Raw genomic sequence first — 25,454 nt, forward strand, 5'->3', positions numbered from 1 at the left:
CGTAAAATGATTGTAAAATATTTTTGAACATTATTAGTGAACAATGTTTCCGAACATATTTTCCAGTGAGTATTCACCTTAGGTTTGTCGTACATGTCGCATATCAATATCGATATGATATCAGTATATCAGCACCTATCCACGTATATATCCCGTAGACTGAAGTAAGTACGTATCAGAATTTTAAAACGAAAAAATGTTCATGCTAGTCAATGAAAGTTTCAACGTTATTTGATTAAAAAAAAAAAAAAAGAAAAAAAGAAAAAAATAAGAGTGAATCCGTGCGTTATATATACAAAAAATTATCTCACGATGAATAAAAGAGTCTATTGATATTTTTATATCGAAGCATTGTAATACACGATAAATTCATATTTTTATTGACTATTTTCTTTCTTTTATCTTATTCAACGTTTAAAAATATAATTGAAAAGAATTGTTGTTTGACAGAACTGAAGATTTTAGAACTGAATTTTTAAAATAAAATTTTAAGTAGGTAATAAATATATCATAAACGTGTTCTATAAAAAAATCAGAAACATTATAGCAATTAATATTTTTTGAAGATATGAAGAAAACGATAGATATATATTTTATATGAAAGTATAGAATATAAAAATGATAAATAGAAGGACAATTTTAATAATAAGAGGGTTAGTTGATTACGTGATTCTGAAGTTATTCAGTTATAAAACATGAAAATAGTGATGTATACAATAATCGTATAAAAATAACTATTACAAACTCTATTAATTCTCGATTCACCATGTGAAAGACAATAGTGCAATAATACTTTACCAGTGAATAACTTTATTACCATCATAAGAATAGATTACGCATCATTTCATCGCTATAATAATCATCGAAATATTGCCGAGGAATGATGATAGTGTTCTGTCACAGGTAAGCTTATGTATTTATATTTAAACTACAATCTAATAATACGAACATGTCAATCTTGATTCGATGTAATTTATCCTACACTGTTAAATGCAGTATTTAATCTGTTTTTCGTATGCAAATGTGTCTGAAGATATCAGAGAGAAAGATATCGATTGCAAATCTATTGCATGTGTTATTATAATCATATGATAAAAAGTCATGAATAATTAGTATCTAATTTCCTTATTAAAAAGTGGAATTATTGGAATTAGAATATATTTTTTTATCATAGAAAATAATATTAATTTAAGTTTTTTTTTTAAATGCAAATGTTTCTTATTTTTATTATTTTTTATTTTTAATTGCAATCTTGTTGCAAAAATGAATGAAATAATGAATGAATAGCAGGGATATACACATATTTATTTTCAACATAAAAAATATAATTGATAAAAATATTTATTAACTAATTTCAGTAATTTGTTGCAAAATTTGTAAATTTCTGAGAATTTACCACACTTTAGAATATAAAGTATATTGAAAATATACGTCTTGAGCGAGTATAGAAAGAGATATAGATAAAGAGCGTATAGATAAAAAGAGTAAACAATGAGAAAAGGATAGAAATAGGATAAAAATTCAGCAATCAGCGCCATCTTCAGAGTGCCGCAAATGAAACACATAAAGAAAAGACAGACAATAGCAAGAGAAAGATAGAGATAGGTAGAATTTATCGCTAGCGCCATCTGTGAAGTATCAAGGATATTTCTTTAACGTCTTTCTCAAATATTTCGAGAGATGGCGGTTACTCTTAATTCTTACTCTACCTTATCTTTAAAAAATGTTCTAAAGATTATCAAGAGATGGCGGCATAAATTAATTCTTAAATTCTACCTTATCCTTCTTTTAAAGAAATATCTTTGATATTCCAGAGATGACGCTAGCAATCAATTCCTACCTATCTCTATCTTTTTCTCACTATTTTCCGTCCTTACTTTTTCTGTTTCATTTGCGGCACTCTGAAGATGGCGCTGATGGCAGAAGTTTTATTCTAGCTCTATCCTTTTCTTATTATTTGCTTTCCTTGTCTTACTCATTGGTATATTTGCTCTGCGAAATTTACGCACACGAAATGTAACTTTAATATATGATTAGTTTTATTATTTTTTTTGTTTAATTTCACGATTAACAATTTTAATAGAATCTGTTTGATTGATTTATAAAATATATATATAATATATATACAAATATATTAAAATTCATATATATTGTATATAAATATAATATATATTTATATTTATATATATTTAAACCTTTATAAATTAATATATATATATATATATTATTACACATATAAATATAATATTATTATTATTTATTTATTATCAATATATTTATATAAATTTATATGTATATATATATGTATATATATATATAATATAAATATTTATTTTATCAACATAAATATTTAAATTTATATAAATTAATATATATATATTAATTAAGTTTAAATATTTATATAATTTATATAAATTTAAATTTATATATTATATATTACATTTATATAAATATATTTATATAAATTTTAGATACATATACATTTCCTAAATTGAATCAAACAGATTCTATTAAAATTGTTAATCGCGAAATTAAATAAAAAATATAATTGAACTAATGATATATATAAGTTACATTTCGTGTGCGTAAATTTCACAGAGCAAATATACCAATGAGTAAGACAAGGAAAGCAAATAATAAGAAAAGGATAGAGCTAGAATAAAACTTCTGCCATCAGCGCCATCTTCAGAGTGCCGCAAATGAAACAGAAAAAGTAAGGACGGAAAATAGTGAGAAAAAGATAGAGATAGGTAGGAATTGATTGCTAGCGTCATCTCTGTAATATGAAAGACATTTCTTTAAAAGAAAGATAAGGTAGATTTAAAGAATTGATATATACCGCCATCTCTTGATAATTTTTAGAACATCTTTTAAAGATAAGGTAGAGTAAGAATTAAGAACAAGCGCCATCTCTCGAAATATTTAAGAAGGATGATGTTAAAGAAGTATCTTTGATATTTCACAGATGGCGCTAACGAGAAATTCTACCTATCTCTATCTTTCTCTTACTATTTTCTATCCTTTTTTTATATGTTTCATTTGCGGCACTCTGAAGATGGCGTTGATTCCCGAATTTTTACTCTATCTCTGTCCTTTTCTCATCATTTGTTCTCTTTATCTATATATTGTGTAAGAGATCATACATATATTTTACATAAAATAAAATTTTACATAAATTAGTTTTTCTATCTGTGTAAACATTTTGTATATAATTGTATACTTTTATATCCTTATAAATTATTATATATTTATAAATATTTCTTTACAATTTTTTTTGCAATTTCTGAAAATATAATGTTTTAAAAAGATATAAGAAAGATAAATATAGTATTTATTTTTCGTAATTAATATTAAATAAAATTATAAAAAAATATTTTATAACAATCCTTATCAATATATATAATAATTGATTCAAAAGAATCAGTAAAAAAATAGTTAAGTCTATTAATTAAAATTAAATAAAAAATTGGAAAACTATTTCTGAAAATATCACAGTTTAAAGAACATTTTTTAAAAAGTTGAGTCATAGAAATTGAAAATTTCAATTTTTATAATTTAAAAAATTATTGCGTATTGTATATGAGTTAATGTATTCTAGCTAAAAATCAATAAATTTATTATAAATGTTTATAGATATAAAATTTATTTACTATAGAATTTTTTATGAATACAAATATATTCTTTTGCCCTTAACTTAGTATAAAAATTAATTTGATTTTATGATATATTCCATAAAATAATTAAGATATCAACCAAGTTTTTGGATTGTGAATAGTTAACATGTCGATTTCTTCAAGAACAAAATCCTTCAGCATCATTTTTGGTATAACATTATTCAAAATATGAGAAAATCCATGTCCACCAAATTTTATCTTTTTTTTTCAAAAAATTAATAAAATTAATTTAACATAAATAATATAATATAATTTAACAATATAATTACTTATTTCTAAGACATTATAATAGCACATTAATAATTAGTATAATATGTACATGGATTAATACGTACCAATTTGTGCTTCGTATGAATATCATGACTTAACAGTACGCGATCCAATTTTTTATTGTCTCGAAAATATTTAACACGCTCAATCCGTTGTGCGTCAGATATCATATCAATTGATGGATTTAATTGATAAAAAGAACATTCGGTTCCAAACAGATCGAATTGACAATAACATTTCGCGTTATCAGAAAACTCCAAAAGTTCTTCTAGACCAAGTATAGTTCCTATATTTTAAATATGTAAATGAAAATAAAATAATTAAATACTCAAGCAAATTAATAGAAATTATGAATTTTAAAATGAAGTTAATAATATATGTGATGTGTATATATTATATAAGATATAAAATAAAGATCAGATGCTCGAATAAGAGTAAAGTAGAACATGCTATCAAAAAGCAAATATTAAATTAAATTATAAATCCTTTTCATACATTCTATTAATATTCTCTTATGAAAAAGAGATATTTTATGTAAAATTGATAAAAAAAGAAATATGAGTTTATCAATGATCAGCAATATCGAAATTGGTTAAAAAATTTAAATAAATCGTAAATAAATATATAGTAAAAAATTAAAATACTAAATACATAAAACACTTAAACAATTCTATTTTTAATGAAATATGTTTTAATAAAATTAATAAAAAAACTAGTTCAATAGATAAGACATTTAAAAAATCGATCATTAGTACAAAATAACAATCAATATTTTTTTTTTTAATAATATTAGATTAAACTTACGATCGAGATGAGAGAGAATAGCTTTTTTCGCGTCTCCACCAGCTTCTTGATAGATTCTCATTATCTCAGAAGGTGCTGCAGAATCTCTTCCAGGATGGAAACTGACGGGACATTTTAATTGCTGTTGAACTTCCGCAGTTGCTTGAATAGCCCGTTTTTCAAAAGCTATTTAAATATAAATAATTATTTGATTAATTTAAATATGCAATTTAAATATATATCAAAATTATTATATGAATAAAAATATTAAATTGAAAAAATATATTTTGCAACGATTAATTAACTTCTTTTCATTCTTTGAATTAAATATCTTAAAATAGTAGAAGATTGTAATAATAATATAATAATTTATAAAAATAGATTAAGAATTTATTAAATTATATTTAATTATATTCAACATAAATTACATACCCGTGATTGGCCAAGTGCTTCCAATTTCTCCAATAAATCCCGCCTTTACATCAGGAGATTCTTCACAACCAATAGTCATTTCTTTTAAAATTACATCATACATTTCTTCTTTTGATAAATTTTCATTAGTTTGAGTCGCACTAACATAATAACCTTTCATTCATTCATAAATAAAAAAAAAAAGAGCAAATTAAAAATGTAAAGATTGCAATATAAAAAAATCAATTCAGAAAATATTTCGTCTTAAAAGATAATTTATAATTAAAAAAAAACTTCAGATAAGAAAGAAGTTATTGTTATTCATTGGAATTTTACACATTTATGCAAAACTTTAAATAAATATCTTCTAAATAAATCTAATTTAAATGTAATTTTCTGAATAGACATAATATTCTCACATTACAATTACGAAAATCTTTTACCAGTCCCGGCAATGATATTAATTCCGGTAGCTTCACTAACTTTTTTCATGAATGGAATATTGCGTTTTAAACCATAATTACTATTTTCCACGATAGTACCACCACCAAATTTTTTATATAATTTTACATCCTCCAAAACAGCATCTTCTGTATATCGATCGTTATATATTAAATTATAAAAACTACTATAACTGTAAGGAATAATTAAATAATTGAAAAATTGAAAAATTGAAAAATTGAATTTTATTCAATATAATTTCTATCTAAAAATTTTTCATATTTTTCAAAATATTTAAATCGTTTATTGTTTTTAAATAATTTGGAAATAAAAGGTTTAATAAGGAATTTATTTAATAAAGAGTTAATAATTTGTACATAATAATACAAACGAAAAATAAAAAGAAACAGAATTTTATTTGTTATACTTACGGATATTGTTTTAGAATTCCAACAGTTTGAAGTTCGATTTTGTCATCGAAAAATTGTTTCAAATGAGATGGAGGTTGAACGTAGAAGTCAATGAAGGACATGGATAAATGTTCGTGCGTAAGGGTTCTTCCAAGTTGATTTGCATCTTTTTTTCCAAAAACTAGAAAAGAATTGCAATTTTATAGAAATTTTAATTTGTATCATAGAAACCTTAATTTATATATAATAATAAAAATTTATACGTATTTTAATAAAAAAATATTTATAATATTATAATATCAATTTGTAAATAAATATATACTCACCAGTTTCTACATAATCAGTTGCATGCTCCATAATTCAGAATCGAATATACAAAAATATTTTAACTTTGTAAAAATTGTCAAGAAACAATTGTTAAATTTCTAAAAATTAATGAACATATAAAAACATATAAAAAAATAAATAATAAATATAATTTTTCGTTATAAAATTACGAAGACGTATTTAAATCCCAGTTTCATTACATACTGATATTTTGCAGCTTGATATGTAAGTTATATAATAAAACTAAGAGCATTGACATAGATAACGAAGATTTTTCGTTAAAAATCTTTCTTATTTCGCCATAACTTTTCTATTAAATAAAAGACGTGTGAATAAATCGTCAATAACACTTATCAAATCTATCAAATTTTTAATTTGTTTAGAATTTTCTTTGATACAAGAAAATAAATTATTATATAATTATATTTTATTAATTAATATATATAATTATATTTTTCCAGAACTTCATTAACGATTATTTTTATTGTAATTATATAATTTTCTTCCTAATAAATGTTGACTTGTTAGTTATCAATAATTTTTATCAGTTTTATAAATTATCATTTTTTATTAAGTTATTAAATAATAATATTAAATAGTAATATAAAAAGAATTAATTTAGAAAGATTTAGTTATACTAATTATATTATATATAACTAATTTGAATTGAATTAACATATTTTATTTATAGATCATTTTATAATACAATTTTTTAATTATAGCATATTTAAAAAAAAAATTTTTTATTTTATTAAAAGTACTGAAAAAGTAGAGTTTATTCAATTACTTTAATTGCCATCTTTTCAATTATTTTTTTATTTATCTTAAAAATTTTTTTTATCATAATAAAATCGAAAAATTATCGAAATTTCTCTTCCATATTATGATTTATACTTATGGCGTATTAGGCAGTCACGGATAAATTAAAAAAAGAAATTTCGATTATTTGTTCATATAATCGTGTTACTTTTGTTTTATCCAATGTAAAAAAAAACATGAAAAGATAATAAACGAATAAATAAATAAAATTATACGAAGAAAACAAAAAAAATATTAGCACAAAATCGAAATCAGAAAGCGTATCTCAATTCAGAAATTTAGAAAGTAATCAAACAATTTTCTTTATAGAATTTGTTAACTTCATTGTAAAAATTAGATGATTTTCTCTTTGGTTAATTTAATATAAAATAATTTTAAAATATATAATTAAAAATAAAATAATTTTGTTAATTATTTGAATATAATTTTTATATTTTATATATAAAAACTATATTTTAAATACAAAGAAAAAGAATTTAGATAAAAATAATAACAAATCTTATTTCTTTGTATATTAATTTGTAATACTTTAAACTTGTAAGTTTTTAAATTGATACAAAAATTATAAATATAAAAAAAATAAAAACAATACAAATTTTTTTCTAGCTTATATGAATATACATAAATAATCTGCAAGATTTAAAAATTGGGATACGCTTAAATTCAAAAATTAAGAGGGACAAAATGTCATATCACACATATATGTATGCTTACATATATTATATATATATATACAGATTTCAGTCAGCAATTCATCTATTCTTTTCATTATTTATCTATCTCTTTCTCTCTTTTCCTCTTTCTTGTCTATCAATATTTTTTTTTTGTATCTATACAATATAAAATGCTATGATTTTTTCGTGTAATTATTCATGCAGCACGTATGCATAAATCATTTTCGTTATTAAAATTGCATACTTTTAGATAGAATTTGGTAACACAACAACACCTTAACGCGTTTAATACACGGCACATGTATTTTCTTATGAACATGAACACCAGATACCGTCGTGGAACGTATCATATTGCGATAAAAAGATTCTTCTCGCACACGCTTAAATAATCTAATTGTTAAACAAGACCTCCAGAAAGTCTATAACATAAATTTATAGCAAATTATCTAATTTGAAATAAAGTAATTTTACATAAACAAAAACATTAATTATGTGTTTCTAATATCATATCAATCTTCATATTAAATCATATAATCTTCATATAATTTTCATATTAAGTATAAAATAAAATATTTAATAGAAATAGCAAAAAGTTGTATTAGAAAGAAGAAATAAATTACATGTATATTTAAGATATATATATAAGATACCAGAATTAAAAGTGATCATAATATATATTACTGTACAGCAAAAATTCATGATCAGAATGTATACTTTATTCAAAACAATAATAAAATTTTTATCAATAAAAATATGGCATAGACTTTCAGGATTTTAATAAATATTCGCAAGTACAAATAGATTTTGACTCGCTTACGATCATCAAAATAATTTAGATCTATTACCCGATGACATGTATGAAACTATCTATTCTTTATCAAAGTTTTCTTTATCAATTTCAAGAAGATCCATCGATGATTATTTCACGACGAGAATTGCACAATCGTCCAATGGCCACTAAAATGGCCAAAAATATTTTTTTATTGTTTTTTTTTTGTGATCACTAAATTGGCAATAGTAATTATATGAATAATAGTATTGGTAGCACTAATGGTGATAATAATATTGATAATATTATAATAATTTACATTTATATTTCTTCAGTTAATTAATTATATTTCCTATCTATTTACGTTTTTCTATTACGACATGCTTACATTCGCCCATATATGCGCGCACATACATACACACGATACAGTCTATATTCAATCATAGATCCTTGACAAAAGTGATTAAACATTCGACATATATATATATATATATATATATATATATATATATATATATATATATATGTATATATGTATATATATATAAAAGTAAGACAAGCAATCGTAAAAAATATACAGTGGAACGCGTAATGTACAAAATCGATGAAATAGATATTGTTCATTCTCTCTCTCTCTCTCTCTCTCTCTCTCTCTCTCTCTCTCTCTCTCTCTCTCTCTCTCTCTCTCTCTCTCTCTCTCTCTCTCTCTTTCTCTCTCACACACTCCTTTCTCCATGCATTCTCTTTTTCTTTTATTCATACATTTTTCTCTCTTAGAGAATATCAATCATTTAAATACCATTTTTTCAAAGATGGAAAAAATAAACCAGTATGTTCCAAAGAATGGTTTTTACCTTATTTTTTAGCTTCTTAAAAAGATGTAACACTATCAAGAAGTGAACTAAGAAAAAAATATAAATATTAAAAGTCTAATAATAAAGCACTGTTCAGACGAAATACACGCAATATGAATTCACAGTGAGCTAAATTAGTTGAAAAATTGATCGGATCGATCAACACAAAAGATAAATAATGACGCGCAATAATGTTCATTTTATAGCAATCTTGCACACAATAGGATATCTTCATAAACTATCGTCGCTGTCATCGGCATGAGCTTCAATTGAGACATTTGCAGCGAGTCCCGCGGCATTTGGTTCTCTATTACTTTCAATCTCTTGTTCCATTGAATTATTTTGCATCTGTTGTTCGTCTATATATATATAGGTATAATATGATAATAATATTAAAAATATTGATAAATTTTTTTATAATAAAATTTCATTTATATGTAAAAATTTTTTTATTGTGTTTTTTATTATTTGCACAATATATTATCAATATAACTATTTACCTGATTGAGTTGCTGGAGATTCTTCTTCTCCTTGACCTGGACCTAATATAGCTTCTTTAATTTGACTGTTGACTCCCTTTGGATCTAAATCTGTTGCCCAACTAAAGTACATTAATGCAAGGTCGGTATTTCCCAATTTCTTATGTACCTGTATAAAAAAAAACAAAAGTAAAAAAAAAAACAAAATGTGATATATAATATAAGAAAATCATAATAATATTTACTTTTCCTATTGAATAATAGACTAGAGATTCTTTGGGTACAATATTTTTTAATTCTTCAAATTCTCTAAGTGCTTCCATATGGCGACCAATTGAAAAATTAATACTTGCACGGTGAAATTTACACAATGTATTATCAGGATCATTTGAAATTGCAGTGTTTAGAGTTTTTAAAGCTTCATCAGTTTTTTTTAATGCATGTTGCACAACTCCGATATGACACATTATTGCCGAATTCTGTGGATTAATTTGTAAAGCACGTTGAAAATGCAATTCTGCTAGACTATATTGCTCTTGTTTAGAAAATATTGTTCCTAACCCAAACCTGTAAAACAAGGAAAATTTTTTTTAGTATAAAACAATAAAATTATTTTTAAAATTGATCTTATATAATCATATATATATGTATATTCATATATAATTTAATAAAATTTACCATGCATTATAATGCCTAGGATCAAGTCTGATAGCATTACGAAATGCAGTAATTGCCTTATCCAATTCTTCTGTCAAAACATATTCATGACCAAGTAGTGTATAAGCATATGGAAAATTGGGATCTACCTATATTTGAAAAACAAAATTTCATTTTAAGTATAAATTTATTATTATATGAAACATATAAGATAAAAATTAATATTTATATTAAAATATATAAAAAAAAAACATACTTGAATTGCTCTTTGAAAGAATTTAATTGCTGTTTCATGTTCTGTTTGTGCAGAAAATAGATTTCCAGTAGCACACCAAGCAGCTGGAGAATTACGATCTTCAGAGACAAGTTCTTGTGCAAGAGTAGATAATTGTACTTCAGCATGCAAATGCCATAAAACTGTGCTATAAATTTCCATAAGCTCAGTTCTTTGAGGTTCTAACTGTCTCACTTCAGCAAAATAACTATTAATAAATATTAATTATATTATTAACAATTAAAATTTCTTATCTTCTAATTAATTTAATTTTTAATTTTTAATTTTATAGTTTTAATAAAACTAACCTAGCAGCTTTCTTATAATCTATCATTTCAAAATGTGCACGAGCTAGCATAGATAATACCCATCCTGTATTATAATGTTGTGCTGGAAGAACACTTAATATTTCAACAGCTTGAGTACAATTAAATTGACTTAAATGTTGATACGCCAATCCTAATTCTTGTAATAATGACATTAAACCCTCTGAAAGAATATATATATATATATATATATATATATATATAAATTACATTCATAAAAAAAATTTCTCCAAAACAAAATTATATTATATTAAAAATTATATTAAAAACATACCAGCACATTGTTTTTGAAGTGTTACTGCACAGATATTAGTACTACCTTGATTATTTAATGTATTTACGCTAGATACAGCTTTTTCTGATGTAATTGTTTCAGTTTTTTCTTTTTCATTTCGATTTCTTTCATTTAACTCATTAAAATTAGCTTTATTTAAATTAGTTTTTGAAAGTCTAGCTTTTGTTTTACGAGATGGAGACTTTGGAGTAGCAAATTTATTTCTATTTGGAGATTTATTATTTTCCTAATAAAAAAAAAAAGATTACTTTCAAATGCATTTATAATATAATATAAATTAAAAATGAAAAATTGCAATAAAATAAAGAAATCTACCTTGACTGAATAGCTATGACTGAAGAGTCTTGATGAACGTCTAACATTGGTTCCTTGTAGTGTTGGTGCTGCTGGTGTTGGAGTAGTAGGTGTAACTGTTACTATATTTGCGCTATTACTCGTATTTCCTGATTGTGAAAATACTGGTTTCCCTTGCTGTAAAGGAGTTTCTTTTCTTGACATTAATTGCTATAAATTAAAATATTTTATATATAATTTAATATATTATATGATATTTCTAAAAATTTAAATTACTACTCTCAAATCTTACCCCTACATGAGCCCTTAAACTACTAACACGTTTTGCTAAACTTTTTTGATCATTAGCTTCTGTAAGAGTAGTATGCGAAGGTAAAACTGTTGGTTCAGGTGTATTACTTTCCAATGGTAAAATGCCAAAAGTTGGAGTAAGAGGGCTCATTGTATTATTGAACATACTACGGTACCGTGGAAGCTTAGCTCTTGGTGATATTGAAGAACAATTAGTATAATGTGTAGACAAAGTTTGTGGACTTTCATCTGTAGAATATAATCGTATACCAGGTCCCACACCATTGATTATAGTTGATGCTGCTGTCATTTGTGCAGGAGTGCTATAAAATATATGTAATATATTTATATTAAATATTATATATTAAATATATTTTTACATGCTTTAAAAATTACATACTTACATACTAGTACCATTTGTAGTAGGTGTACTATTAGAATTATTAATAGGTACAATGAGATCAGATTCAGTTGTATAAGTAGGTGGAGGTGTACTACCATGGCACATTGCAAAATTATCTAGCTTATCTAACTGAAAAATTTTTGTAGGATCTACTATTTCACCAACATTGCATAATTCTTCAAATGAATGCCAAAGAAATGGATTTAACTTCAAAGCCAATTTATGTGCATCATTTCCCTTTGCTGTACGCATCATCTTATAATAAATCTTCGCTATAATCTGAAGTGAGAAACATGCATGTTCTCCAAATTGAGTTGCTATTTCTTCCAAATTTTTTAACTGCTTATAATATCCTCCAATTATTGCTGCTTCTGCTTCTGCATATCTGAAATTAAAATATAAAATTATATAATTACATCAAAATGACAAAATGGATCAATTTTATACTTACTTCTCTAAGTCATAACAACATTTGGCTAAAAGAAATCTGCATTGTGCAGAATTTGGTGCTTTTTTGGAAAGTAATGCATAAGCTTGTCTAATTCGTCCTGATCGATAATAACATGTTGCCAAAAGAAATAAAGTTTCTTCTGTGTCAACTATAAAATATTAATAATATAAAAATATTTTAAATAATAATAATATAATAATTGATAATAAATTAATTATAATAATATTATGATTAAGTATAAAAATTAGATAGAAAAAAAATTAAATGTTATAAGAAATAATTAAAAAACTTACCTTCTGCACACAACCTTTCCGCTAAAAATATTGCATCTGGATAAGCATAATGATTTAAACAATGCCATATGGCCGCCTGTAATCATATATATTACAATATATTGATATAATATGTATACATATGTAATTAAAATCTTTAATCATATCTTAGCAAATAGAAAAGTGTGTAATTCATATTTGTTATTGTTAACAATTGATATACAAAGTTACATATTAATACTCATAAAAATTGATTAACTTAAATGCAAAATATAAAAAATTCATAAATATTCTGGAGGTTTTTACTCATTTATAATCATATTCCCACTTATTTATGTCCATTTTGTAAAAGCAAACAACTCTAAAGACACAATCCTTGCAGAAAAATATATTTAATATAAAATGAATAGGAACTGTGATAACCTGATAAATGTTATGACTGCATAGAATCAATAATATATTATAAAATAATATATAAAATTCAAAATCAATTATCCATTGTATGATAAATATGTGCGTAAATGATTTTAATTTCTTATGTCAGTATCAATAAGTGTGGATACATTTGAACAGAAAATCACACGTCAGTGGCAATTTTTTCTCAAACTCTATTAATTTTACCTGCACTGGCTCCTGTACAATCATTGTTTACACGGCAGACTCGGTCATATAAGAATAATCTCGAATGTTTCAAAGAAATTTAATGAAGAAAATCCAAAGTCGAATGACCGCTATGTATAAAAATTTCTTAGGAGTCCATCTTTGCTCCGATTCTTTTGAAGTGAATACCTGACTTCACAACAAAGGTTTACCAACATTAGAGAGATGTTAATTGCATAAAAGTTGACATGTTCATACAAGAGTTATTATCTTCTTTGATACTATAAAATTATTTTAGCTAATTAATATCAAAAAAACTGTATCATAAGTCAAAAATAATATTACAATTATAAATGACATCAATAATATATAATTAATCACAAAATTCTATTTATGTTGGTAATAAAAATTTCAAGATGAATACGAACATACATATTTAAAAATAAAAATACAATATATATTACATTTATATATTTCATAAATAATTACGAAAAAGATTTAAAGCTAAAATTTAAAACTAAAATAAAATATTTATTTATATTAATTGAAAATAAATAAAATAAAAATATATATTTTTACTTTGTTTTATTAATATAAAAATTAAATTAATTTTTAAATTATATATAAATACATAATTTTTTAAATTATAAATAATTAGATATAAATTAAATAATAGTATTCAAATGTAAGTTCCGCGATTTTCTGACTGCAAAAATATAAACAAATGATTATTTGTTATTTATTAATTGAAGGTTGAAAAAAATCTCATAAAATGAATCTCAGAAAATATTTGATAGAATATATTCAACAATATAAAAAAAATATAAAATATAAAAAAAATTCGATCCGAAAGATTAATTCATCATAACATTTTATGAATTTGAAGAAATTGTTATTAAAAAAAATGAAAATGTAAAAATGATTTAAATAAGATAATATAATCTTACAAATAAATAAATATAACAAATAAATATAAACGAAATTTATCAGATATTCCATTTTGAATTAACATAAAAATTACGATAGAACTGAAAACATACAGAAAGAACTGAAAAAATACATCTTAAAAATATAAAAAAAAATTTATAATTTATTAAACGAATATGAATTATGCAATAAAAAAAGTATCAAGTTTTTTAATGAGATGAAAATAAATTTATTTAAACAAGAAAAAATAATTTTTTTTTAAAAAAACTTTAATATGAATCATTATAATATTATTATAATGATTAATATATCATATATTAATATATTACTAATATATTATAATATTATGTATCCATGACGAAATAATGCATTAATCTTATAGAAATAGTACAACTAATAAATTCATAAAATTTATGAACAAAAATTACTACTATTTAAATGTAATTACGGAAGAAAAAAAAATATTTTTTTACAATTAAATATAAATATATTAATATATTAAAATTATATATTATAATATTATAATATCAACGTGTATATTCAATTTTTTATATCAGGAAAATAATTATATTTTAATACTTTTAATTAAATATAAAAAAATATTTCGTCTTTTAAAATTTTTTTCTATTAATATACATTAAAATATATGAATATAATATACATTGTATTTTTATTGTTAATATTTATATTTATTTTCCCGCCAGATTTCATTACCAACATAAATATATATTCATTTTTTTATAAATATAAATTTTAATGTAATAATCATTTCTTCTTATGTTATATAAAATCACAAAAAAAAAAAATTAAATTTTGTATTTTCATTATCAATATATATTTATACAATATAATGTCATATGTTTTGTTTATTTAATATATTATTTAAAATTTATTTATTAAAACATAAAAAAATAATAAAGTCTTCATTATTTATTAAGTCTTATCATTTATTACATACATATTTAAATATTTATATAAATTTTTAAGATATAAATTATAAAATTATTAATATTAATATCAAGAGAAAATGTTTATATTTATTATAAATACATTCATTATATATTCTGATACTTACTTACTTTATTTTTATGTTTTTTCCTTATTGACATTTTATATAATATAAAACAAACATAAAATTTTGAAAATTTAAATAATTTGTCATGGTTGGTAACAAATCAAAATTTGAAAAAAAAAATTTACTGTTAACTGAAAAAAATATAAAATAAAATATTAATTTTAAAACACATTAGAGAATGTAACAATGTTATATCTCTATATAAAAATTTATATACTAATGTTTGATAAATATTAATAAAAAATTAAATCAATGAATTCAAAGCAATATATTTATATGTGTATAAGTTAGTAATATGAGCAATAAACGAAATTGCATTTTGCAATATTTTATTTATCAGAATAATATTATAAACAAAGAATAATAAACATTTTATATAAATACATCTTTAATTAAAATTATATATGTTTTGGAAAAGAAAAATTTTATTAAAATATTAATAAATTTGTCACATTAAATATATATAAACTATATTTTAATAATTTTTTTGCAATTTATACACATAATAATTATGTAAGTACTTATTTTTATTTTTATATAAGGATGAAGATAAAAAGAATATAAAAGAATAATATAAATATTATTTTACAGATTTTTATAAAACAAAAATTATGTAAAATTATTTTATAAAGATGTATTATTTATTATGTCCTTGTTTTGAAACAATTCTTCGTTTGATGTCAAAAATCAAATTAAAATATGTTTGCATTTGTATTGGTCTTATTACAGTACTTGATTTTTTTGGAGCATTCACACATTTATTTGAAATTACATATGACTCAAATTTTGCTTATCCATATGAAGGTGATGTACATGAATTTGTAAATGCATTACGACATAATGAAAAACCTACTATTGAACCTATAAATGAATATAAATATAAATTTTTATTGAATAATCAACAAAAATGTGTAGATGCTGCTTATAAAATTTTTCATGTTGTGTACATAGTAAAATCTGCAATAGAAAATTTTGAAAGGAGATCAGCAATTAGAAATTCCTGGGGTTTTGAGAAAAGATTTTTTGATGTACCTTCGAGAACAATTTTTATGTTAGGTATATATCCACATAATGATGAACTTCAAGCAAAGGTAAAAATTGAAGCTGCAAAATATAAAGATATCATACAAGCAGATTTTATAGAATCATATTACAATAATACATACAAAACTATGATGAGTTTTAAATGGTTAGTAAAATATTGCTCTAATTCAAAATTTTATATGTTTGTTGATGATGATATATATGTTTCTGTAAAAAATGTTTTGAGATTTATAAGAAATCCAACTAATTATCCTGATTATTTAAAAGAACCTAAAAAATTTGATGTTCATAAAAGAGAAATTAAAAATAATGATAAAAAAAAAGAATTAAATAATATAATTACACAAAAAAATATACATGTTCTTGATAAAAAGGACTTATTTGTTTATGAAAAATTAAAAAAAACAGTTTTCAGGGATCATATTATATATGGATTAAAACAAGATACTTATAATAAAACTCTAAAAATTAATTATAATAAAGAAAATAATACAAAATTAAAATTTATTCAGGAAAATAATTTAAAAAATGAATTTACATTGAATAGAATAAAAAAACAAGTTTTTGATTTTGAACTTCCAGAAGATATTAGATTATATGCAGGATTTGTATTTATATCTTCACCTCATCGTCATAAATCTTCTAAGTGGTATGTTTCCCTTAGTGAATACCCATACCATTTATGGCCACCATATGTTACAGCTGGTGCATATATACTGTCTAAAGAAGCACTTTTAGATATGTATTATACTAGTTTTTATACTAAGCATTTCAAATTTGATGATATTTTTTTAGGCTTAGTTGCAAAAAAAGCAAATATAGAACCTTTTCATTGTGAAGAATTTCATTTTTACAAAAAAGATTATACAAAATTTAATTATAAATATGTAATAACTTCTCATGGATATGGTAATTCAACTGAATTATTGAATGTATGGAATGAACAAAAAGCTCTTGGTAATGCCTAAATTTTCAATTGTATTCAAAATATTTTTATTAAATGTTTTAAATATGAGTTAAATGTTTAAATACATAAAAAATAAATAACAAAGTGATATTTAAAATGATAAAATGATATTTAAAGTGATATTTAAAATATTATTAAATAATGGAATCAAGATCTTATTTTATTTATTTTTATTTTTTATGATATTTATTTAATATTTGTATAATCTTTAATTAATGATTTAAAATATTATTCTTGTTATTGTTATTATTATGCATTAGTTACTATTAGTCATCAATAAAAATACATATGTTTGAAAATAATACTTAATATTTAATGCTACTAAATATGTACAAATTATTTTAAAATTATATTATAAACTTTAAAATGAATTAATAATGAATTAATATATTATAAAATATTGGAAAATTAATTAAATAAACTCTAATATATATATTCTTTTATAATAAAATTAATTTATTATAAAATATATTTAGAAATAGTTTCAAAAATAGATATACATAGATCAATCTTTATGTACACAATAAGTTATTATGTGACAAATAATGTAACATAATCAATTATTTATGTTTTTATATAAACACCATAAAATTTATCACTACTATTTGAATAATTCAATAATATTGCAATAATTATTTATGTAATATATAATATATAAACAAATATGTAATAATATATAAAAATTATTATCTCATATATTTCATTAACAAGAAAAAATTATTTGATAAGACCATCCTTATGTGAAAAATGAAAATATAATTATAAAATTACAGATTATAAAGAAATAAAACATAGTATTATATAAATAAAAAATTTTAAAATTTTAGAAACTATATTGCAAATGTTTAAAATATTTACAATTTTATATTTATTATTATAAAATTGTTATAATAACTTCTTCTGTTTACAGCTACAAACTTAATAAGATATATGTGACCTTAAACATATGATTAAAAATTTTTTTTTAATTTATAAATTCAATATTTCCCATTTTAATTTTTATTTTGTATTTATTACTGACTTTGTTGTTTATCCATATTAGTTTTAAGTAATGTTTGATCTAAATTTGTAGCTTCTCTCTTGATCATATTTAATAGAAGTTGTGAACTTTCCAAAATCTGCAATTATAATAAATTCATGTAAATTTTTATAATAATAATGAATTCTTTTGTGTGTGTGTGTGTGTGTGTGTGTGTGTGTGTGTGTGTGTGTGTGTGTGTGTGTGTGTGTGTGTGTGTGTATTTATATAATAAATTATAAATCTAATTTTTTCTTAAAATGTAAAAAAATATACCTTTATATATGCTGTTTCTGTATCTGCAATAGTTCTATCATATTCATTTCTGACAGCTATTCTTTTGGTTAAACTGTCATTTAGACGTGTTAATTTATAAGATAATTTTTCTATTTCTCTTTGCAAATAATTTTTTTCTTCTTCTTGAGATTCAATTTCTGCTTGTAATTCTGTACGTCTCAATTTCATTTCTTCTAAACCTAAATAAAATTAATAGATAACAAAATAATATTCAAATATATAAATTCATAACCTATAAATTTATAAATATTAATAAAAATTTATATTTTATATTTAAATATATTTAAATATATTATAAAATTATTAATAATAAATAAAAATCTTTTATAGTGATATCAATTATAAATAAATAAATGTTAGGTTATATAAATATTTCTTACACTTTACAAGTTCTTGATTATATGCTTGTAAAGCAGCACCGTGTTGGGACATTTCAAACCCTCCATGTACAAATAATAGAGTTATAATATTTTTATAATTAATAAGAAATTATTTATCTATTTAAAAAATTCGCCAATAATTTACTCCAAATCATACATCTAGTAACATGTATAAATCCAAACAAAGATTTTAGTTTTGGCGCGGAGTTTATAAGACATTACTTTCAACGCATGCGCAAGTAATACAATATGTAACTGATTATAATTTAAAAATCATAATTGAAATTTATTTATAAATAGTAATGATAAATCTAACATCAAAAAATCTAAAGTTATATAGAATATTATCAAATATTTATAAATTTTGATATATTATTTATAGATAATCTATAAAATGTAAATATTTCACATTATATTTTTTTAAATAAATAATTGATTATCATTTTATAGTATTATAATCATATATATTTATGTATGCAAAAAAATTATATAAATTAGTAAATATTAATTCATATTAGTTAATATTATTTATAAAAATTTAATTTATAAAATAATTTATAAAAATATTTTAATAAAATAATTTAAGAAATCGAATATGTTATAAAAATTGAAATTATAATAAAAATATACATACGCAGACATATATATGTGTATTATTTAATAAATAAAACAATAAAATATTATCATCATAAGATCATCTATAATAATTAATTTTTACGATAAAAAAAATAAAATTTAAAAAAATCATTTATTAATTAAAATATAAAATATGTTTTGTAATAATAAAAAATAATATTGAAGAAAAACAAGATAGGCTTTTTGCCTTGCCTTTTAAAGACGTCACGAAGTGTTTTCATTTGCAATAAATACACCTTTCGCTCAGAATCTTCACACTAATGTGAAAGCTACAGTAACGTGCACAGTTATATTTTATCTATACTTATCAAAAGTGAATAAATCAGTGATTTTTAAATTAAATTATTTAAAATCATTCCGTATATATATTTTAATACTGAAATTTTTTATTAAAGTGTTTTGTTATAATATATCAAACAATATCATTAATATCATATTTCTAAAATCACTATGTACCAATATTATATTATATTTGATCAATATTTTTTAATAACGAACGAAACGAAAGAATTTTCATGTAAATAAAAATTTATAATTATACAAATAAAAATTACATGAAATCTAAATTTTGATTTTATACATAAAATTTTTAATCTTTAACAAGCTTGTTCGTTATGAGTACTTCAGGTATGATATTTATAAAGATCAGTTTTATTAAGTAAATGATCTAAAATATATAATTTACATAGTAATTTATATATTATTTTTGTATATATATTTTTCAATTAAATATAATTTTTATTTTTATATATAATATGCTAAATAAATTATTGAATATTATCAATATGTGTTTGATTCTAAGATGACACGATTTATGACGCTTGCGCAGGTAAATCTTAATGTTATCCAAAATTTTCGTAATATACAAAATTGCTCAATGTGATGCATTATACTTAATAAATAATATATATATTAAAATTTTGAAAAATATATATTTCTCTAATATAATAAAAATATATCTGATTTTAATTTTAATTTTTTTATTTTATCTATTTAATTAAAATTATTGTTGAATCATAGAAATTTAAACATTTTGATATAAAATCTTAAAAATATATATTAATCAACAAAAATTGTAAATTAAATAATGAAAAAATACTTAAAATAAAAATAAAAATTGCATTTTAAATCATAATATTATTGATTGAAAATGCAAATGATTTTGTCAAATGACATCATGTTACTAAATTAGGATTTCAATACCGTAACAAATGAGTTGAAACAAACAATTAAAAAATTCTATCGCAATTAGATATATTTAAAAAAGAATACTTCTATTATCATCATTATATTATTTTTAAAAAATTCAATGTTTACATTCATTGTATCAAATAATAATTATAATATATTATTCTATGATATATATTAATAAAAAAAATGAGATAATATAATAGTTTTATCATATAATAATTTTTACAGGTAATGCTATACGTAATATCTAAATATAAAATCAAGATTTGAAATTTATATTATTTTATATTACTCATTATTTATTAAGTAAGTTTTAATTTTGCAAATTCTATTTCTTTTAATTAATATTTAATACTTTCTATTAAACATTGTGTAACTATTTATCTAATACATATATTCTTTAATTTTTTATATTTTTTTTTAATTAATAATTAATTTTGTATTTATTTTTATTTATTAATAATAAAGTAATATGCTAAATCATTTTTTAAATAGATTTTTTTTTTAGATAAATTGTGCAAATATAAATATCATAATGACAAATAGTTCAAAATGTTTAGGATATCATAATAATATAAATAAAGAATATTTAACAGATGGAAATGATAGCCATCATGCTCCATCAGATCATACAATATCTGAATATGTTGTATCTGCTGATCATATTGCAATGGTAATATTTGTAATATATATAGATATATATATGTAAATTTTATTTATTTTTATATATGTAGATATGTAAATATTTGCAATATTTGTAGATTTATAATTTTATTAATATATTAATTAATTTTAATAATATATTAATATAAATATTTTGTTATATAAAAATATAATTTTTTTTAATATATATATATATATTATTAATATATAATATGTATAAATTTCATACTATTTATTATATATACTATAATATTAAATAGATATATATAATTAAATTTTATAGGTAAAATCAATGAAAAAAAATCATCCAGAAAAAGAAGAAGGAAGACATTCACAAAATATACATAACAGCCGTGGTTCAATATTATCAGGATCTTCAAGACACAGTCTTCATCCTCTTAGAAAAAGTACTTCACATAGTAGCATATATGACAATGGCTCAGATATATATGTTACAAGTGCTGCATATAGAGCAACTTCAGATATAAGGTCATAAATATGACTTATAAAGTGTAATGTTTTATATGTATATATTTATTATAAAATTTATTATTTAATCAATAGCCATATATCGCATCACAGTCTAACACCAAGTTCAAGATTAGGACATCGTGCACCTAGTCATTATAGTTATGGTTCTACAAAATCTCACACATCCAGAAAAGATGGTATTATTATAGAAACTATGTCAACACCCAATCCTTTTTGTCCAAATACTAAAGGAATTTGCTGTCTCATGTTACTTCTTAATCTTGGTTTGATTCTTGTTACATTAGGTTTTGTTATAGTCATTCAATTTTTTCAACCATTGATAGTTTGGTAAGTATATATTTAAAAAAAAATAATTTATTTCTCTTATTATTTCTCCAATTTTGTAAAATAATATTATAAATTTGAATATTGTTTAATTATATATATATATTTAATTATATTTAATTATATAATTATATTTATTATATATATTTATATTATATTTATTATATAATTAATAATGTAAATTATTTTTTGATGTAAAAAAATTTTAAATGTTTTTTAGGATTTTGGGAATAGTATTTCTTGTATTTGGATTCTTAACATTAATAGGAAGTCTTATATATTGTGTACATGTATTTCGAAATGCAAAACATCCACATGATATTAATCCAGAAGATTTTTATTGGACAAAATATTGGCAAGGACATGTAGGATCCACACCTGAAGTATATTATAAAGCAGAAGATAAATATCATGATGATGAATATAGTGATCGTTTAAGCAAATATTCATGTAAATATTATGATAAACAAAGATATTGAAAACAATATATATATATATATATATATATATATAATGTAAATGTGTTTATATAATACTGTATACATAATTCATATGAATTTCAAAACAAAGAATGTATATTTTATATATATATATATTATATTAACATATTGAAAATTTAGTTATATGTATAGAATAGTAATTATTATTTATTTTATATACACATTATAAATTTATATGATTTATATCATTATTTTAAAAACCATATTTTTAAAATCATATCCCAGCAATTTTTTATTCCGCACAAAATAATAAAAATAAAAAAAATGTAAATTAAATTAAATTATTACATATTTAATTCATAATAATTTATTTGTAACATATATAAATTATACAACTTCTACATATATAAATTATACTTTTACCAATATTTTGCTTTTCCAACTGTGTAATCAAATAATTTTTCATTTAAAAATGTTCCTTTGCTATCAATAATATAATAAAACATTTTACCTTGAATTTTCATAGGTAAATAATTCTTCATTTTATCTCTTGCAATTTTAATTTTTATCTTGAAAATAAAAAAATATAATATAAAAAATGTATTTATTTAATAAAATATATATTGTATAAAAAATAAAGAAATATAAAATATTTTGAATTATAAAAATAATTTAAAATAAAAATAATATTATTTTTATTAATAATAAATTTAAATAAAAATATATACCTTATTAATAGGAAGTGTCATAGTATAATTATTTTTTAATGGGTGATTGGTAATTATTGATACATTATTACCACCTTTATGTAAAATAATATATTTTATAAATCTATGATTTATTAAATAGAATAATATAGTACCAGCAGGTCCTAATCATTAAAATAAATAACATAAATAAATTTTTAATATTCTATATAAATTTCAATAAACATAAGAAATTGAATTGTTATAAATATTAGTTACCAATAATTATAAAATATATAAAATATATTATATTTAATCCATTTTTTTTGAAATATTCATTCCAAGATATATTTTCAAATAATGTTGATATATATTTTGGGTTATAAGTATTTAATAAGAATATTATACTAAAAATACACCATCCATAAAACATCAGTTTTAATAAAATAAATTCATTTTTAGAATTATTCTTATACAATATTACATTATTTTGTATATTTGTATTTATATATCGTATATTTATATTTTTTTGTTTTTCATTTTGTCTATATATAAAACAAACATATATAATAATATTATTTATATAATAATATTATTTTATTATATATATAATATAAAAATTATATTAAAAATTTAATATCATTGTGTATATATATATATATATATATATATATATATATATATATATATATATTAAAATAGTATTTAAAACATTTTATAACAAATTAATTTGAAAACTAGTACTTTTTATATAAATTTTATATATTATATATATATATATATAAATTTTGTATAAATATTTAGTATAAAGTTATACCTTGTATTTTTTATTTGAAATTGATACTTTGATGAAGAATGAAAAGATTTACAAAAAATAGGATTTTCATATTTAGAATTTTGTATCAATGATTGATAAACAAATTTTCGTAACTTACAAAAAGAATTTGATACACTTTTATAAAACACATTTGAAAACATTATAATCATATGATCAAATATAGTTAATCGAGTTAAATTTTTTAAAACAATTTTAATACATTTTCTTTTTAATTAGATTTTCTTTTTAATTAGATAGCAATTTATATTTCTTTTACTTTGTTTGAATATTTGAATTATATTTTCATGATGAATTTGTAAAACAGTACATTGCTTATATTTCTTATAGTATTTATACCAGGTTATGTTATTATTCTTATATCATAAACTAAACATTCTATTTATATGATAACGAAATTTGTAATTACAGAAATAGATATTTGTTTTTCATAGAATAATATGTTTTGAAATACAAAATATTATATCATTTCAATAATAAATTAGAATATATATTGAATAAAAAAAAATTAATACATTTTAAATACATATAATAAATAAAATATAAAAGTTTTGCTATAATGATATAGAAAATAGAATACAACAATATAAAGTACTTTTCATCATAAAAAATATAATATAAAATAGTTATAAAAGATTAAATAATGGAATTTAAAAAAAATTATATTTTATATTTTGAAAATATATTTTTATATTGATAAGATTA

General features: G+C 20.6%; 6 protein-coding genes across 9 annotated transcripts; 2 read left to right on the plus strand and 4 right to left on the minus strand.

Annotated features, from left to right (window-relative positions):
- The first annotated feature begins 113 nt into the window (after window positions 1-113).
- LOC108001144 (uncharacterized) lies at window positions 114-23,656 on the plus strand. 4 transcript variants are annotated; one of them, XM_062080948.1, is made up of 6 exons: window positions 114-903; window positions 21,538-21,615; window positions 21,818-21,982; window positions 22,256-22,461; window positions 22,537-22,791; window positions 23,009-23,656. In XM_062080948.1, exons 3-6 carry the CDS (start codon window positions 21,845-21,847, stop codon window positions 23,265-23,267), a joined length of 858 nt encoding a protein of 285 aa, XP_061936932.1. In that variant the 5' UTR covers window positions 114-903; window positions 21,538-21,615; window positions 21,818-21,844; the 3' UTR covers window positions 23,268-23,656. The 4 variants fall into 4 exon arrangements, with proteins under 4 accessions (XP_061936932.1, XP_061936933.1, XP_016917497.2 ...); XM_062080949.1 differs by lacking the exon at window positions 114-903 and adding an exon at window positions 20,285-20,947; XM_017062008.3 differs by lacking the exon at window positions 114-903 and adding an exon at window positions 20,285-20,745.
- Window positions 3,625-9,636, minus strand: LOC108001209 (phosphotriesterase-related protein). The gene is made up of 8 exons (XM_062080946.1): window positions 8,655-9,636; window positions 6,316-6,414; window positions 6,011-6,170; window positions 5,582-5,772; window positions 5,160-5,312; window positions 4,749-4,913; window positions 4,010-4,230; window positions 3,625-3,872 (listed from the first exon to the last, which is right to left on the minus strand). The coding sequence occupies exons 2-8, from the start codon at window positions 6,344-6,346 to the stop codon at window positions 3,741-3,743; spliced, it is 1,053 nt and encodes a 350-aa protein (XP_061936930.1). The 5' UTR covers window positions 6,347-6,414; window positions 8,655-9,636; the 3' UTR covers window positions 3,625-3,740.
- Window positions 9,323-13,990, minus strand: LOC108001208 (cell division cycle protein 27 homolog). Its single transcript, XM_017062114.3, has 13 exons — window positions 13,796-13,990; window positions 13,196-13,271; window positions 12,903-13,050; window positions 12,453-12,836; window positions 12,050-12,371; window positions 11,779-11,967; window positions 11,443-11,689; window positions 11,151-11,331; window positions 10,825-11,050; window positions 10,590-10,717; window positions 10,157-10,478; window positions 9,933-10,080; window positions 9,323-9,791 (listed from the first exon to the last, which is right to left on the minus strand). The coding sequence occupies exons 1-13, from the start codon at window positions 13,817-13,819 to the stop codon at window positions 9,664-9,666; spliced, it is 2,523 nt and encodes an 840-aa protein (XP_016917603.1). The 5' UTR covers window positions 13,820-13,990; the 3' UTR covers window positions 9,323-9,663.
- On the plus strand, window positions 15,479-18,600 carry LOC108001212 (beta-1,3-galactosyltransferase brn). The gene is made up of 2 exons (XM_028668355.2): window positions 15,479-16,289; window positions 16,368-18,600. The coding sequence occupies exon 2, from the start codon at window positions 16,409-16,411 to the stop codon at window positions 17,786-17,788; it is 1,380 nt and encodes a 459-aa protein (XP_028524156.1). The 5' UTR covers window positions 15,479-16,289; window positions 16,368-16,408; the 3' UTR covers window positions 17,789-18,600.
- Window positions 18,223-19,622, minus strand: LOC108001211 (microtubule nucleation factor SSNA1-like). The gene is made up of 3 exons (XM_017062117.3): window positions 19,483-19,622; window positions 19,082-19,281; window positions 18,223-18,905 (listed from the first exon to the last, which is right to left on the minus strand). Exons 1-3 carry the CDS (start codon window positions 19,532-19,534, stop codon window positions 18,801-18,803), a joined length of 357 nt encoding a protein of 118 aa, XP_016917606.1. The 5' UTR covers window positions 19,535-19,622; the 3' UTR covers window positions 18,223-18,800.
- LOC133666856 (transmembrane protein 223) lies at window positions 23,580-25,140 on the minus strand. The gene is made up of 4 exons (XM_062080951.1): window positions 24,732-25,140; window positions 24,194-24,459; window positions 23,957-24,099; window positions 23,580-23,797 (listed from the first exon to the last, which is right to left on the minus strand). The coding sequence occupies exons 1-4, from the start codon at window positions 24,899-24,901 to the stop codon at window positions 23,648-23,650; spliced, it is 729 nt and encodes a 242-aa protein (XP_061936935.1). The 5' UTR covers window positions 24,902-25,140; the 3' UTR covers window positions 23,580-23,647.
- Window positions 25,141-25,454: the final 314 nt, after the last annotated feature.

Source organism: Apis cerana, linkage group LG10 (genome assembly GCF_029169275.1).
Source record: "Apis cerana isolate GH-2021 linkage group LG10, AcerK_1.0, whole genome shotgun sequence".
Classification (NCBI taxonomy): domain Eukaryota; kingdom Metazoa; phylum Arthropoda; class Insecta; order Hymenoptera; family Apidae; genus Apis; species Apis cerana.